Here is a 15308-nt window from a genome sequence, read left to right on the forward strand (position 1 = left end):
TAGGGCAAAATTATCAGCTGATGTAATTGCTTTGACCTCAGAGGAGTTATACCACCAGAGAGTTTGGCCTCTAACATTCTCACTGCTGAACATTTTGCAGAGACTTTAAATAAGAAGTGTCGTCTCCTTAAACAATGGACTGGTTATTTTTGTGGGGGGGGGGGGTGATGAACCAGCTGAAGGGCACATGAATCTCACTAGTGCTCCTCCATACCACTTAACCAGCTAGTAGAATCCTGTGAAATTTAGAGGTGCCCTTGCCTTTTTACATTTGAGAACTTAGCCTCAAGTCTAGCCTCAGTTCCAAGTGAAAATGTGTTTAGTGGATCTAAATGTAGTTCCTACTGGACATTTCTCCAAATTGCAAAACCACTGTACTATTTAACATAAAGGTAGTCTGGGCTGAAAAGCACCCAGTACTGGAATAGCAGGGTCAGCTACAGGTCAGGATTGAGGTGCACTGGCAAAGTTGTGCGGGGGCCCAGGACTGAAGTAAGTCAGGACTGAGATGCATTCATTGGCAGATCTGTGTGGATAGTCCAGGACTAAAATAGCAGGGGTGCTACAGGTCAGGTTTGAGGGTCATTGGTAGAGCTACCCAAGACTGGAATAAGAGCGTGTGCTTAAGTTGAGGATGGAGGCACGTTGGCAAAGCTGGGATGGTGATGGAGCTGCAGGACAGAGTTGAGGTGCCTTGGCAGAGGTGGGTAAAAAAAGGGAACTTGCATTGTTCTGTTTCCTCTGTTTCCCAAGCACTAAAACTCACCCAACATTAAAGCCGTTCTCAGGGGGCTCTCATGCATTGTACATTGCAATGGGCCTTGCAAATCCTGGAGCCTTGTAATGTGCTCTTTGTTGTCTTGCAGGTTGGATGCCCTGCAGCGTATGAAGAGTATTAACCCTTTTCCCAAGTGCAGTATCCAAACTTGTAACTCTCTTTCTTTGCAACATATCATGGAAGAGGCGGAAGCGAAGGAGGAGAAGAAATGCTGGCGAAAAAGAGAGCCATCGTGGTTGTATCTTCTTTTTCTTTTTTAATTTTTGAATCAGTTTTGTTTGTTTCTTAACAAGAAAGAAAAAGACACAGTGATGTTGGAGAAAAGACAAACAGGTGCAGATATTTGCTGAGTCAGACTATGAAATGGTGGCTGCTGGAGAAGACTTTGAATTCCTCGCAAGGAGAGAGGTGGGATTCTTGGAAGGAAAAACAAACCAACCTAGGATTCAGAGCTAGGACAGGTCATTCATGAGGATGAACCCTACCTTTTTAAAGCACTCATTTGCTGCTACAAGTTTCAAAGGAGGAACTAGGAAAGAGGATCCAAATGGATATAAACCAAAGCCAGTGGGATTGGACCAGGCGTGTATGTTTCACCTGGATAACGTTTTGTTTTAAAAGGGAAAGAGAAATTGATTTTTTTCCATATCTGGCTGGAAAAAAAAAATCAAAGGCTAAGCGCATGTTGGACTTATAGAAGAGATATATAAATATGTTTATATATATATATATATACATATATATATATGTATATATATATACACACATACACACACCATGGAGCAGGGCAGAGGGATGTGCCCCCTCCTTGCTTGTCACTGGCACAGGGACATAGGATTTACTTCTTTCAAAGTCATATCATTCCTTAGAGTTTAGGGACCAAAGGACTACTGCTTTTTTAAAAATATATATAAATAAATTAATTTAACAAAAAAACAAAGAAAAAAGGTAGACGTATCACATAACAGCTGCGAGCGTTTCAAAAAGAAACACAAATAGAGGGAAACTAGAAAGAGCTTTGTTTACCGTGTCGTGTGTTCCAGTGGCCCAGCGACTCCATAGGCTGTAGGAGCCCAAGGGACCGGAAAGCAGGGAAGTTTTTCCAAGGCTATGGAAAGTGAAATCGTGGCATTTCTGTCATGGCAACTTCTTCTCGCACCTCTGTCCCACCCCAGACGAAAACATAGAAATGAAGATTTTGGCTGGTAAGTAGAGCTGGTTGAAAGATCCAATTTTGCCTCCACCGAGAACATGGAAGAAATCATTCCATTTGAAATTGTTAAGGAAGATTTGGGTTTTCTCAAAGGAAAATTTTTAAAGAAAGCGAAGATGTTTGTTTCAAAGGGAAATTTTCATTTTGTTTTGAGTTCTTGAGAAATTGAAAATTCCATCCAAATTGGCCTGTTTTCACTACACATTTCAATTTTGATTAAACTCCCTTTGTGACAAAAACCGATTTTGGTTGAGAAATGTCAACCAGCTCTACTGCTGAGACAATTATGAGAAATGTGTTGCAACCTTCACTAGCTCCTGAGATATATATGATCTCCTCGGCCTCTCCTTTACACTGTGTGCGAGAGGTGAATTGGGGCCATAACGTTGTACATCCAAATCCAACTCTGTTACACCAGTGCATCCCTTGCTGAGGTCGCTGCATTACCTGGGCATAGCCGATCAGAATTTGGTTCGTGGGTTGCAGATATATTAACATATGATACCTGATGCTTCAGCATAAGACTATATCAGACTGTGCCAAATATGTATGTGGAGCACACATCCCCTTCAGGTGCTTACATGTTTCATTGTGAAAACAAAAGATTTTCTTTCCCACACACCCTTCACCACCTCTCACATTTCCTATCAGCAGGGCAGATTTGCTCAAGGTCAGATATTTGCATCATGGTATAAATCTTCCCCACCAGCTGATCTCACTGATCGCTGCATGCGTCCAAAGGTAAAATTCAAGCCAGGAGAGGCAGTGCGGGAGGCTGTTATTAACTATAGTGGACCAGACTCTGCACTGATTTATATTCCCTGCAATCCCAGTGGAGTCAATTTGATTGTATGGGGCATCCATCAGTACAAAGTTTGGTCCATTAAGTTTAAACAAGGGCTGAATTCATCCCTGAGGTATCATATAATCATAGAAACGTAGGGCTGGAAGGGACCTCAAGACATTATCAAGTCCAGCTCTCCCTCATGAAAGCAAACCTTCATCTTTCCCCACCTCCAGGCCCAGAATAAAAAAAACTAGCAACTTGGTCATATACAAAAAATAAAACAAGAGAGAGAGCAAACGTCTGAGAGACCAGCAGCCTCTGGGAGAGGTCAGATTTTACATGTCATGGAGATTTATAGTCATAGCATGAAAACTTGATTGCACTGGAATCAGGTGTTTCGCCATTGACTTCAATGGGGTCAGGATTTCACCTGTGGATTGGAAAGCCAGAAGGGACTGCATAACTGCATCGAACACAATAATTTTGCAGAATGGTAGAAGCAGATATCCCCTGCCATCCATAAATACATATATACCAGTGGGCTCTTGTCTCACCTGTCCCTTTACTTCTTGTCTTTGATGTTCTCCAGGGTGGCTGAAGCTTTGCTCCCCTCCTCGCAACCATTGGAAAGGCCTTGCCTTCAAGTCTGAGAGGATGTGCAGTCATGGCCCTTTAAAACTCCCCCTGTCCTGCAGGGAGGGAGTGTCCTTTTTGACAGGAACTCATTGTTATTCAATGGAATTCACCCTGCAGAGCAGAAACCCCCAGATAGGACAGATGGGACCTTAAATGAGCTGGACTATATCTCCTGTGGGATCTTAAAGGAGCAGGCCTGTAGCACTTTGTTTTAAATTTCTTCACACATCTATCACTTCTCTTTTCTTAGTTTCTGTCACAACTCGTGTTTTCCACGGGCAGCAGGCTGTGCTTCCCCCAGTGCCTGAACCTGTCACCTTGCAAGCAGTTGGAAGGAATCATCATAAGGCTTACAAAAATAGAAGGGAGTGATTCAGGATCTAAAACCATGCCCCTGAATTGTGCTCCAGAGTCAACTCAAGGGAGAGGAGGGCATTTCTGAAGCCTCAAAATGAGCACCTTCCTCAGATGTCTCCATCCCTGACTCCACGATGCTTTCACACTCATAGTAGCTATAAGCATGCCAATGCATGGACCACCTTCTGTTCCCTGCAAGCATTACCCAGGAGCGTTACCTAGAAGAGTATTCCTTGACATGCAGTGTTCCATCCATTGTCATTACCTATAGGGCTTGGACTTATAAGGAGCTCTTTGATCCAGATCCACATAACCAACTGAAACGCCACAGGATCCATTATGCACCAGCCAAATGCTGGGTGTTGAAATGGTCACAGACCTGCTCATTTTATACTACCAGTGCATTTACTTGGATTCACTGCTGCTCTGCTGGGCTAGGTTTATGGTTTAAGTAGGTGTTAATTATCATGCTGTGTATGGGAGATCCTGCTGCCTTTGACCTGTTTAGAACTAAATTAGACTCTATTTCAAACTAAAATTGTTTGCAGCTAGGCAGGAAGGAAGAGGGGCGTAAGGAATGGTGCTGTACACGCACTGCATGGTTAGAGCAGAGGACTGGGAGTTGGGACTCATGGCCTTTATTCCTGACATTGCTGCAGATTCACTGGATGGGATAAAAGCTCTGTTTAAAGTCACTGTCCTCGCTCTGCCTCAGTTTTAAAACAGGAATAATAATAGTGCCCTAACTCACAAGACACATTGTGAGGCACGTTTAATCGATGTTTGCAAAGTGTTTTGAGATCTTTGCATGCAACGCACTGTAGAAGTGAAAAATATTATGTCTGTATAGCGGTCAGATACTGAATTGCCAGCCCTAAAGTACATCACTCAGAGCCTTTCAAGAAAACCCTTCTACTCCAACAGTACTAACTAAGCCAGGGCCTGATCCTATGCTATTGGAGCAGGATCCATCCATCCCATTGCAGCTTTGCCACTGACTTCAGCATGTACTGAATCAGACTCCCACCACAGGCTGCCCCCGAGCCTCAGCCGCTCTTTGCCCCGCTGAATGTACAAAGAAAAGAAGTAGCTGGCACCAGGCACGGCTCTCACAATGCTAGTGGGGGTAGAAAGAAGCCCATACTGTTGAGCATTCAGGGGACAAGGGAGCTGGTTGACTAAAGGTTTGTGGAAGCAATCTAACCAAAGAGCTTCTAAAGCAAGTATGTAGAGCCAGGCCACTCATAAAGCCTAGCTGTTGTTTAGTGCTAAATGCCATGCTACTGAGGGTAAATGTGGTCAGAAATTCTGTATTTCTAAGACTAGGGGTTGTCTCCAAACCCTCCTTGTTTTTTGCATCTCTCGAGCCATCTCCTGCCTTACAGTCCCAGGCTCTGAGAGTCATATTTGAGTCACAGCATTGATGAGCATACACCAACATACTCCACAGCACTCGCACCTTCTTTAGCCTCTCTGGTGCCTGCAGATACCCCACAAGGGAGGTGGGCTCTGTGTCTCTTGAGCAATATTAACCAAGGGCCAGATCCTGCTCTCAGTTGCACTGGTGTAACTTCACCCACATTTGTTCTTCAGTACCTAGTGACCAGTCACTTTACGACATGACTTTTGTGGGTACTGGTTGGCCATGAATGGGTTGCCCAAAGCCACAAGGGGAGGAGAGGAGGTCCGAGATGGAATTTAGGAAATGTCCAGCCGAACAGAATGCAGGATGGACAAGGCATGTGAAGAGACTAGATGTGTCTAGTTGCCCTTCATAGCTCACATGCCCTGGTTTGGTCGCTTGGCCACTGGACTCCTTTTTCTGTGATTCATTGTTACATTTCCTAGTGGTTTAGAACAGAATGCTTTTGTAGAACGTTAGCATTTAACGTAGGATAACTCTCCATTTGAAAACAAAAAAAAAAGACAATCGACTTTAGTGATCATGTGAAAGTGACTTTTTTTAAAAAAAAAAAAATGAAAAAAAGCAACAACAACAAAAAATACATACAACAGGGGGGCTCCAATCAGCAAGTGATACTCATAGTACAACTGAACAATGTGTTCCAGGCTCTACTTCAAACAGCAGACCACTGTAGTGAATATGGGGCCTGTTAGGTGTGATAGCCCTGTTCCAGCTGCCTCCAGGAAAGTTAATGAGTGGCTCAATCCTTGTTTCCATATAAGTGACCTGAGAAATTCAGTGACCTGCTCCCAGCTGCCTAGTATCAAAGGGTGGTATGTTGAGTGCCCCGTCACTCTTTAGCTCATCCATGTCTCTTTCTGAAAGACTGAGATTTTGATGGCTTAGCTCCAGGTATAACCTACATAAAGAAACTGCATTGCCCAGGGAAGCTACAGGCCTAAGTTTTAGAAGGCAATTTATGATCTATAATCACCTACTAAAAAAAAAAGAACGTCTTACACCAAGAACCAAGGTACATTTGGCAGGAGATCTTGTTTATTCTTAAATTATGGTGTTATCATACAGAAATATGTGTTTCCTCTTAATGGTGAAGGGCAGTTGAAAACCTTGACTCATGCAAGAAATTCACTCAGTAGAAAGAGGCCCTAATTATCCTTCAGTTTGCAATTTGTGTTGTCATTACACCTGTTCAAAGTGAGTGTAGGACACTACCAGATCAGAGTTGGTGCATCTTATATCCACTTGGTAGCAGTGAAAATAGCAACAAACGATGCAGGACATCAGAGAATTAGGTCCAGAGTCTTCTGACCCAACCATTAACTTAAACCGCCAAATTTTTGTGCTTCCTTTGTCAAATGATCCACTCCATTCCAACTGTTGGAAAAGTCTGTAAGTATTTCAAGACAGCATTCTCTTCCAGTTCCCATTTACTGCCATTTTGGTTTGGATTCGCTGCCCCAAAACGTTGGGGCCAAAAACCGATATGCAAGTAACTGAAGAAGTGATGGTGAAGGGAATAAAGGGAAGCTTTGCTGACATGTCCCACTGTTGGGATCAAACTACAGTGTAAAGCAAAGGGGTGGATGTTCTACAGATCCTGTTAAACCATACTTAGTATTACAGCTAAGAGAAGTAAAGCTAGTCTGCTACTCCCTGCCTTTAAAACTGGTCCCTCAGTCTAGAGCAAGCAAAAACAAGACTTTCATAAGACTTTCCTGGTTATCTTACTGGCTTGGACAACACCAAATAGGCATTAAGATACCATAACGATTGGCACAGCATAAGAACCTGAATAGAATAGAATAGAAATATGAAGGGGTAAGTGGCAAGCAATAAACAGGGAACCAATAGAACAAGGAGGTTTGGACAGTGGAAATGTAGGTCACTGAAATTGTACTGTACATCCCTGCCTCAGTGAGGGCTTGGGAGAAGCCATGGGTTCATGTTGTTAGTATGCTTTAAGAGCAGGGAATGAAGGATGCGTTATACAAGGAAGAGATTAGTTGGGCCCAAGACTCTTCTCTGTATCACAAAGTCCACACATTTTTGTAGACCTGGAGGCTCTGACATGGTGGACAGTCCTGGCTTGAGATGCCAATTCACCCTTTCTTGTTCATAATTTCACCAGTGGAGGAATGAAGGCTGGGATTTCCAAAGGAGCCTAAAAGAGGTAGGTGCCTAATTACCATTGACTTTTAATGGAAGTTGGGTACATAACCCCCTTTGGCTCCAGACTAAACGAGCATTCTTAAAAGGCTTAGACAGAACAGGCAAGAGCCTGCTCATGTGATTTGCCTCTTGTTCCATTTCCCATAGTTGCATAAAAGAGAAAAGGAAACAACTGAGGCCGGTAACACTAGTGGGGGATAGTGGGCTCACAGAGTAGAGAATCTGGCAATGATCTAACCTCAGCCTTGTGCTGTCTTGGCACAGTATTCACTCTCCCACCACATCTGAGTTTCAAAGATCTAGTAGATTCACTAGCAGCAGAAGAAGCTAGACAAGACCATGACCTGGCCAGGCTCCATAGTACAAAGTGTCCATGGAACATATTTGTCCCAGTTATTTGGATGAGATTTTCTTTTTCAACAAACAGATTTTGCTCACCAGCCGCTGCCCACAAACCCTGTTGGGTGATAGCTGTTGCCAGATACAAGGGATGATATTCTCCACCTCCTGTCTTAATACATCTGCCAGGTCCCAGAGCATGTTGTGTTGTAACTGAAAAAACAATTGCTTCTTATTTCTTAAAGAGCTGACCACCTTCTTGCCCAGCATAAAATATTCACTAGAGTGTGTTAACTCATAAAAGGTTGAGTGATTGGTCCATTGCCTTTTGCCTGTGGGCAGCCTTGGGCCAGATCCTCAACTGGTTTCAATATGTGTAGCTTCACTGAATTGAATTTGTTGGCTCCAACAGAGCTACATTGATTTACACCAGATGAGGATATGGCCTTGTGCATCTCTCCATTTCAAGCCTATTGTGATAATGACTTGAGCTGGCAAATTAACTGACCAAAAATGCAGAAATACCAACCGTTGCTTTCTTCTTGACAACACATGCAGTGACCAAGTGGACGTGTACCATCCCACCCACACAGAAATTCCAGCTGCAGAATTTCATCTAGTTCCTACTGGTCCAATTGGACAATGACCAGCAGGGTTTGGAGCAGAACAAGGGACCTATTAATCTGCTTGTTCCTAGGGCTACTAGTTCATGGGGCTCCTGGCACTTCAGTTGAAGGATTCGGATTGTGCTTACTGGAACTGTTACCAGGGCAAAGGTGGCCGCATTTCAATGTGGTATGAAGTGATCTCTGAATAGATAGGGCTGATTCTGGAGTTCCCACTGGTATACTGCCAGTGACTTCCCTTACTCTTACTGTCTCATTGTGATTTATCCAGGAGTGTGATCAGAATCAGGCACTATACATTTGTAAAGCACTTTGGAGTCCTTCACCATGAAAGGCACTAGTTCCAGGTACAAGGCTGACATTAACGATGGAAAGGCAGAGAGACAGTTTCAATCAGCTCATGGGCCTGGTTCATCCAGTCTCATTGCTGTACCACACATTGAACAGGGAGGGAGCGTTCCTGATCTACGCCTGCTCCAGTGTAGCACCATTATGGCGCCTACTCCTCCACCCCATTGGCATAGACTAAAAGTAACTACACTGAAGTCAACGGAATAACACTGATGTTCAACCAGTGTAAATGTGGGGAGAATCAGGCTCATAAAGGGTTAAACATAATATATATTATTAGTTGCGATTATCAATACATTTTAAGAGGCCCAATAAAGATGCCTATATCTGTGCATTCCTCTAACTTTGTGGAATCATAGAATCATAGGGTTGGAAGAGACCTCAGGAGGTCATCTAGTCCAACCCCCTGCTCAAAGCAGGACCCACCCCAACTAAATCATCCCAGCCAGGGCTTTGTCAAGCCGGGCCTTAAAAACCTCTAAGGATGGAGATTCCACCACCTCCCTAGGGAACCCATTCCAGTGCTTCACCACCTCCTAGTGAAATAATATTTCCCAATATCCAACCTACACCTCCCCCACTGCAACTTGAGACCATTGCTCCTTGGAGTGTCATCTGCCACCACTGAGAACGGCCGAGCTCCATCCTCTTTGGAATCCCCCTTTAGGTAGCTGAAGGCTGCTATCAAATCCCCTCTCTCTTCTCTTCTGCAGACTAAACAAGCCCAGTTCCCTCAGCCTCCCCTGGTAAGCCATGTGCCCCAGCCCCCTGATCATTTTTGTTGCCCTCTGCTGGACACTCTCCAATTTGTCCACATCCCTTCTGTAGTGGGGGGACCAAAACTGGATGCAATACTCCAGATGTAGCCTCACCAGTGCCGAATAAAGGGGAATAATCACTTCCCTCGATCTGCTGGCAATGCTGCTACTAATGCAGCCCAAGATGACATTAGCCTTCTTGGCAGCAAGGGCACACTGCTGACTCATATCCAGCTTCTTGGCCACTGTAATCCCCAGGTCCTTTTCTGCAGAATTGCTGCTGATCCAGTCCGTCCCCAGCCTGTAGCGGTGGAGCTCAGAGGCATCAGTGGAACTAGCGCCTAAAGCACTGAGGCAGGGATGGGCAGGCTACAGATGGAGATGGACTGGGAGGAATACCAAAGGGGCAGATTTGCTTCTCTCTCTTCCCAGCAGCAGCGAGTGCTTGGGACCTTTTCCCCTCTTGATGCCTGACTGCAAATAACCAGGGATGAGCCCAAGCAATCGGATCTACGTGGGCTCTTTGCCAAAGATCGGCAGTCCTAGGCCCAGCCCATCTCTATAAAACGTGAGTCTAAGTCACAAATGATGGAGCCAGCCCCTGTCTAAGAGCCTACACCCAGGGTAAGATCACAGGCCCCCAAGCAGCTTGTAACACAACTAGACTGCAATTAACAAAACGGCAGCATTTCAACAGAGGACTGGGGCAGGTTATTTTTCCGAGTGGGAGGTTTTCTCCTGGCTTCTGGAAAGGGCTGTATGACAGTGGGGCTGCGGCTCTGCTGTGTGTGCAGGGGTCTTTATTACTCTATCCTAGCCATTGCTCTAATATTGCCTTCATTTAGAAGTACAGTCACGCATGCCTGAACTTTTATCCGTGAGCCTTGGCAGACTCCCTAAGGAACATGCTTGGGGAAACAATCTGTCTGGGAGCCTCACAGTGGCTGTTGCAGGGCAAGCCCAGAATAGGTTTCTCAGTGGAGTGAGGGCAGGGATTTCGCTGTCTGATATTATTATATGTTAAAGTCACAACTGACATATGTGTGGGCCCAGGCCTGGTCCCCAAAAAAGAGGGTCTGAGCCAGATGATCAAGAGCAGTCACCTGGGAAGGGCTTCAGCAGAAAGCTTTCGGATGAACGACAGGTATGAGTCATGAGTTCAGCTAATACTATAATTCAGTAGCAATCAAGGGGGACTATCTTGGACAGCCAAGGCACACAGAACTGAGAGCCAAGCTTCACTCCTCCACAGGGCATGTATGTCTCCAGCTGATGTAACATTTCCAGGCACGGGGAAGAAGCGAGGGAAAGTGACCCCTGTGCTGGCATATGAGCCCAGCCAGCCTGCTCCCAGACTCATTTTCAGCCTGCGCACGCTCCCCGTCAGCAGCGAGGCGCATCATGCTCTCCGGCTGCGCCATCGCCCTCAGCCCCAAGAGCTGTGGGACGAGACTGTCAGCTCACCGGTTCTGCAGAGCGCAAGCAGAGGCAGAGACAGCGTCCAGCGTGGAGGTGCCAGCACCTCACCACTGGGTTTGCTCGCCCTAGTCAGGCATATCCAAAGGAATTGGACAAACTGGCAGCCAACCCAGCACGGTGACCTCACAGTCTTGGGCAGCGGGGAGCACACACCAGGTGGCACGTTGTGTAGCTCGGCTTGTGGTGAAAGGCTGGGATGAGGGGCACAAGCGCTGGCTCTTCCACAGACTCACTGGGTGGCCTCGGACACGTTATGCCACCTCCCAGGGACTCGGCTGCCCCACCTGGAGCATGAGGCTAATAATCAGGACCAAACTCATTGGGCTGGGAGGCTAAGTCCAGTCATGTCTGTAGCACGCTTGGAGACCCTCCCAGGAAAGGCAGCACCAACCTGTAAAGGCCTCATGTTACTGGGTCCTGAGCCATGCACAAGGGCCAGTGCTGGTGAAGAGAGGGCACCAGATAGCAGGTCATTTTGAGCTGTGACCCTAATGACTCATTGCAGGGCCTCTGGCTCCTCTAGGTTCATCCTCACATGAGTGTAACCCCCCAGGTTTTTGAGCCATGCAGCACAGACCCTAGCTAGAGCTAACCACCATAGAATCATAGAATACCAGGGTTGGAAGGGACCTCAGGAGGTCATCTAGTCCAACCCCCTGCTCAAAGTAGCCAGCAAACCTAGGGCTCATGTGGCAAGGGGAGGGTCCATTTTAAAGGCTATAGCGAGGGAGATGCAGAGAGATCAGGGCTGAAGGCCAACCAGAGGCCATGTGCTCTACAGGACAGTAGAGCCAGCTGCATCAGCAGTGCCAGCCCCATCCCCTTAGGGCAGGGATTTTGACTGGGCAGTCCAGGTTGCTCCCCATCACTCACAAGGAGGGCATGGCAGACTCCAGCAGAGGTAAGGGCCCTTCAGACATGAGTACATTCCTGACAGCCCGGGGCTATGCAGCGTGGCCCATGCTAGTTAAATGGGACTGCTGGCCAGTTGGGGCTGCACAGCAGTTTGAATGACTCCTGAGCCGCTCTTGCCAGCAATGTCAGGTATCAGTAAAGGGACAGGTGTGAAATGTGTAGGGAGGGGGCAGGGCCCAAGCCACTGGTACATGTTACCCTGCAGGCCTGCAATGTCAAGCAACTGATCATTTTGGGTGCCCAAAGGGAGGCTGCTTAAAAAGAAGTTTCAGAGGAGTGGTGCTCAGCACTGTCTGAAAACCAGGCCCCCTTCGGGTCTCCAAGCTGGCACCCAGGTCACTTTGGAAATCGCAGGCCTCAGTATACAGCAATACACATGCGTCAGCCTTTGTGATGCCAGCAAGTCCTGGCTGGCTTTCTCTAAGCAACCCCAAGGCTTTTTCTACATCTGGGGGTGGGGGGAGTGTTGGAAAGTGCACTGGGCCAGATCCTTCACTGGTACAAATCATCTCCATTGACTTCAACAGCCCTACCCTGATTTACACCAGACGAGGGTCTTCATGATTAGCATTGTGATAGCATTCCTCGGAGCCCTAGTCAGGGCCCAGGACCCGATCATTCCATGTGCTGTGCAACCACAGACCAAAAAGAGCTGGCCCTCTGCCCATGCAGGTACAAGCCAGGGATTGCACCGAGCAAGTCTTGCTGCCTCCCAGAACTCCTGTAATGAATGTCCCCTTTGCCTGAGAAACAGTCCAGTCCTAGAGCCAGTGCTGGGAGCTATCCTATGCCATGAGGAGATTTTCCTGCTGCAACAGGCTAGCTGTTCTCTTTGCCTCTGCTTACCCTGACTGCCAACTAGCCACAGCGACTGTCAGTCATAACGCATCATTTTAATTACATTGTTAACTGCTTTATAAATCATGGTTTTAAAATACAAGTGATTTCAGTGGGTTTGTGCAACGAAGGACAGTTTGGAATTCCTGATCCAAGACCACTGCTGGGCCAAGGGGAACAGAATTCTTCTCTCTTTGTTTTTGGCTTGAATTATCTGTAGGGTTAAGAGGGAGTGGTGGGCAAGGTAATTTCTCCTCCGCCATACATTGAAATCCTTACACATGAGCCTAGTGAGGAGAACAAGTCCCCTCACCAAGTTGGTTCTCTTGGTGACCAGAGGCCGATGACTCGGAGGGAACCAGAATTACAGAGGCAGGCAGCTACTGAGGTACAGAGAATTGATGGCTCAAATGTCCTGGAGCTCTGGGCCTGGGGTGGAGGCTTACCAGTCTGAATCCCAAAGAACCTTGGCTGCCTTTTTGGGTCTGGATGGGGGGTGGGGGGTAGTTGGTGCACAATCCCTGGGAGCTTGGTTAAAGACGTGTGTTGTCATGAGCGAGCAGGGAAAGGGCTTGGTCTGCTTTGCTATCTCCCAGCCCTGGCAGGGCTGAGCTCACACGCGGTTGTAGGGACATGGCCCTGTCCCAGCAGCTCTTCTGTTCTCACCCTTCTTCTTCCCGGCGACCCAGCCCCACATGTACATTGACACAAACCCAGCAGTGACTGCCGTCTCTAAGGGCTAACTTTCTGCTGCCAAGGTCTATTGCTACCTTGAAGGACCAGGGCAACCACAGGAGAATTCTCAATATAAAGCTACCTCGGACATAAAGGCTGCTATCTCCCAACCCCATCTTCCATTGACTCACCCTCTGTGCCCCCCTCGCTGCAGCATGGACCCTCCCTGCTTCCTGCCAGCTCTCGGGAGTAGAATCCATTAAGGAGCATTGGCCTTCCATTCAAAAGTTACTTCTGTCCCAGCCCACCTCCCTCCAAGCTGGGAAGTCTCTTCGGAGACCGGGGGACCCAACCAGCCAGTACCTTTATGCAGTTCTTCCCTTTAACAGCAGATTTGGAATTCCTGGCGCTTTGTCCCCTGGCCCAACATCTGTGTCCAGGAGAGGGCTGGAGGCCCACTGGGAGGACCATGTGGGCCAAGGCAATGGTTCCACCAGGTTTGATGAGCCAGTCAGAGCCATGCTAAGCTTGTCTATAGTGGAAGACGCTCTTCGCACAATGCGTTCCTGCACCCTGTTCTCACTCCCTCTTTTTCTCCTGGTCCCAGCCCATTGCAGCATGGATTGGGGGGACAGGGGAGAAGAGGAGTTGTAGCTCAGGGGATCACAGACAGCTCCCATCCCAGGAGACCAACGCCAGCTCAGGAGCCCTCCCAAACCCCACCATGACTAGAATGGCATCCCCCAGTGAAATACTGAGACCCCCCACACATACACAAACACACACACCCTCCCTCCGCCAGCCTCCTTTCCCCCTCCCCCCTCCCTCCAGCCTTTCCCAGCTGTTGCCAATTCCCAGCTGGTTTAGTGCCGACACCCTTTGCTGCATGGACTCCTTCTGCTATCGCACCCATTGTCTGTCGTTCCTACCCCCACCCTAGAGCACAGCCACTGGAGTGCTGGGCTGAGTCCTCCCAACTGAGCGCTTTTTCTGATGCCTCAGGCTTGGGGCGGGAAGGCTGGGGACTCCCTGGCTGAAAAGCAACACATGAATCCTGCCTTGTGAAGGGAACCAGGAAATGGGCAGGAGAGACAGTCCATCCTTCTGGCCATATCACACTTCAAGGCACCAGGCCTGTTAGCAAATGCTTTTCAGTGGTCCAATTCCTCACCCCATCCATGCCCGGGGCAGCTTGGTGAAAAGCTCCTGACCCATAATGACCTACCTTCCTTCTTAGGAACAAAGCTCCAAGGCAGAGTCACCTGGCACTCCAGCTAGCTACACACCCAGCCCTCATCTGGCTTTGGCAGGGTCTAAGTGGGCCTTCTGGGCTGACAAAAACACATAGACCCCCCAGCAGGCAAGCCAAAGAGAACAGAAAACGTTGCTCCTGGCCTGCTGGGATAGACGTTTCTTTCACGCCCACCTTGTCGCTCAACTAACCCTTTTTAAAAATCTTTTCCCTCTCCACCCTCTTCCTTTCCCATGATTCTAAGCAGAGCACTCGGCTCCAAGCAGTGGGGGGGGGGGGGAACAGACCACAACAGGCTTTGAGATTCCAATTGAGTCCAATTACTTTGAATGAGTCTCATTTTGATGTCCTTGTAGCATAAGCGAGATGAATGGATGGTAACTCTGTAGCTCTGTAGTTAATGATATGCTGCTTAGACTGAAATAAAGCACAGTCCAGTGGGGTTTTGCCTGGTTGTTTCATGTGGGGGTCTCTTATTAATCTGTGTGTCTTCATCCATCTGCAGGACACAGCTGGCCCTGGGCCCTGGTGCCATTGGCATTAAAGCCCTGGGATGTTTCTCATGGTCACGATGCCCCAAGCCAGAGCTAGCCATTTGCTCTCCTAATTTCATTTGTCCTGTATGTCCCACATGGCAGTGCTGATGCTTTCTGCTCCACTCCAGGTCTGTCACGGAGCATTCCAAGTCAGCAGCCGCAAAGGGCAGGTTC

At 47.6% G+C, this 15308-nt stretch overlaps 1 protein-coding gene across 9 annotated transcripts in view; it reads left to right on the forward strand.

The window, feature by feature from the left end:
* CELF6 (CUGBP Elav-like family member 6) overlaps positions 1-15053 on the forward strand; it is a 242235-nt gene extending 227182 nt beyond the window's left edge. For all 9 annotated transcript variants that reach the window (XR_012670191.1, XM_048865634.2, XM_048865638.2 and 6 more), the window contains one exon: positions 867-15053. Coding sequence is in view for 2 of the 9 variants with exons in the window: in XM_048865638.2 (XP_048721595.1) it covers positions 867-889 (23 nt within the window). In the remaining 7 variants the exon portion in view is untranslated. The remainder of the gene's footprint in view (positions 1-866) is intronic.
* Positions 15054-15308: the final 255 nt, after the last annotated feature.

This window comes from Caretta caretta, chromosome 10 (assembly GCF_965140235.1).
Source record: "Caretta caretta isolate rCarCar2 chromosome 10, rCarCar1.hap1, whole genome shotgun sequence".
Lineage (NCBI taxonomy): Eukaryota > Metazoa > Chordata > Testudines > Cheloniidae > Caretta > Caretta caretta.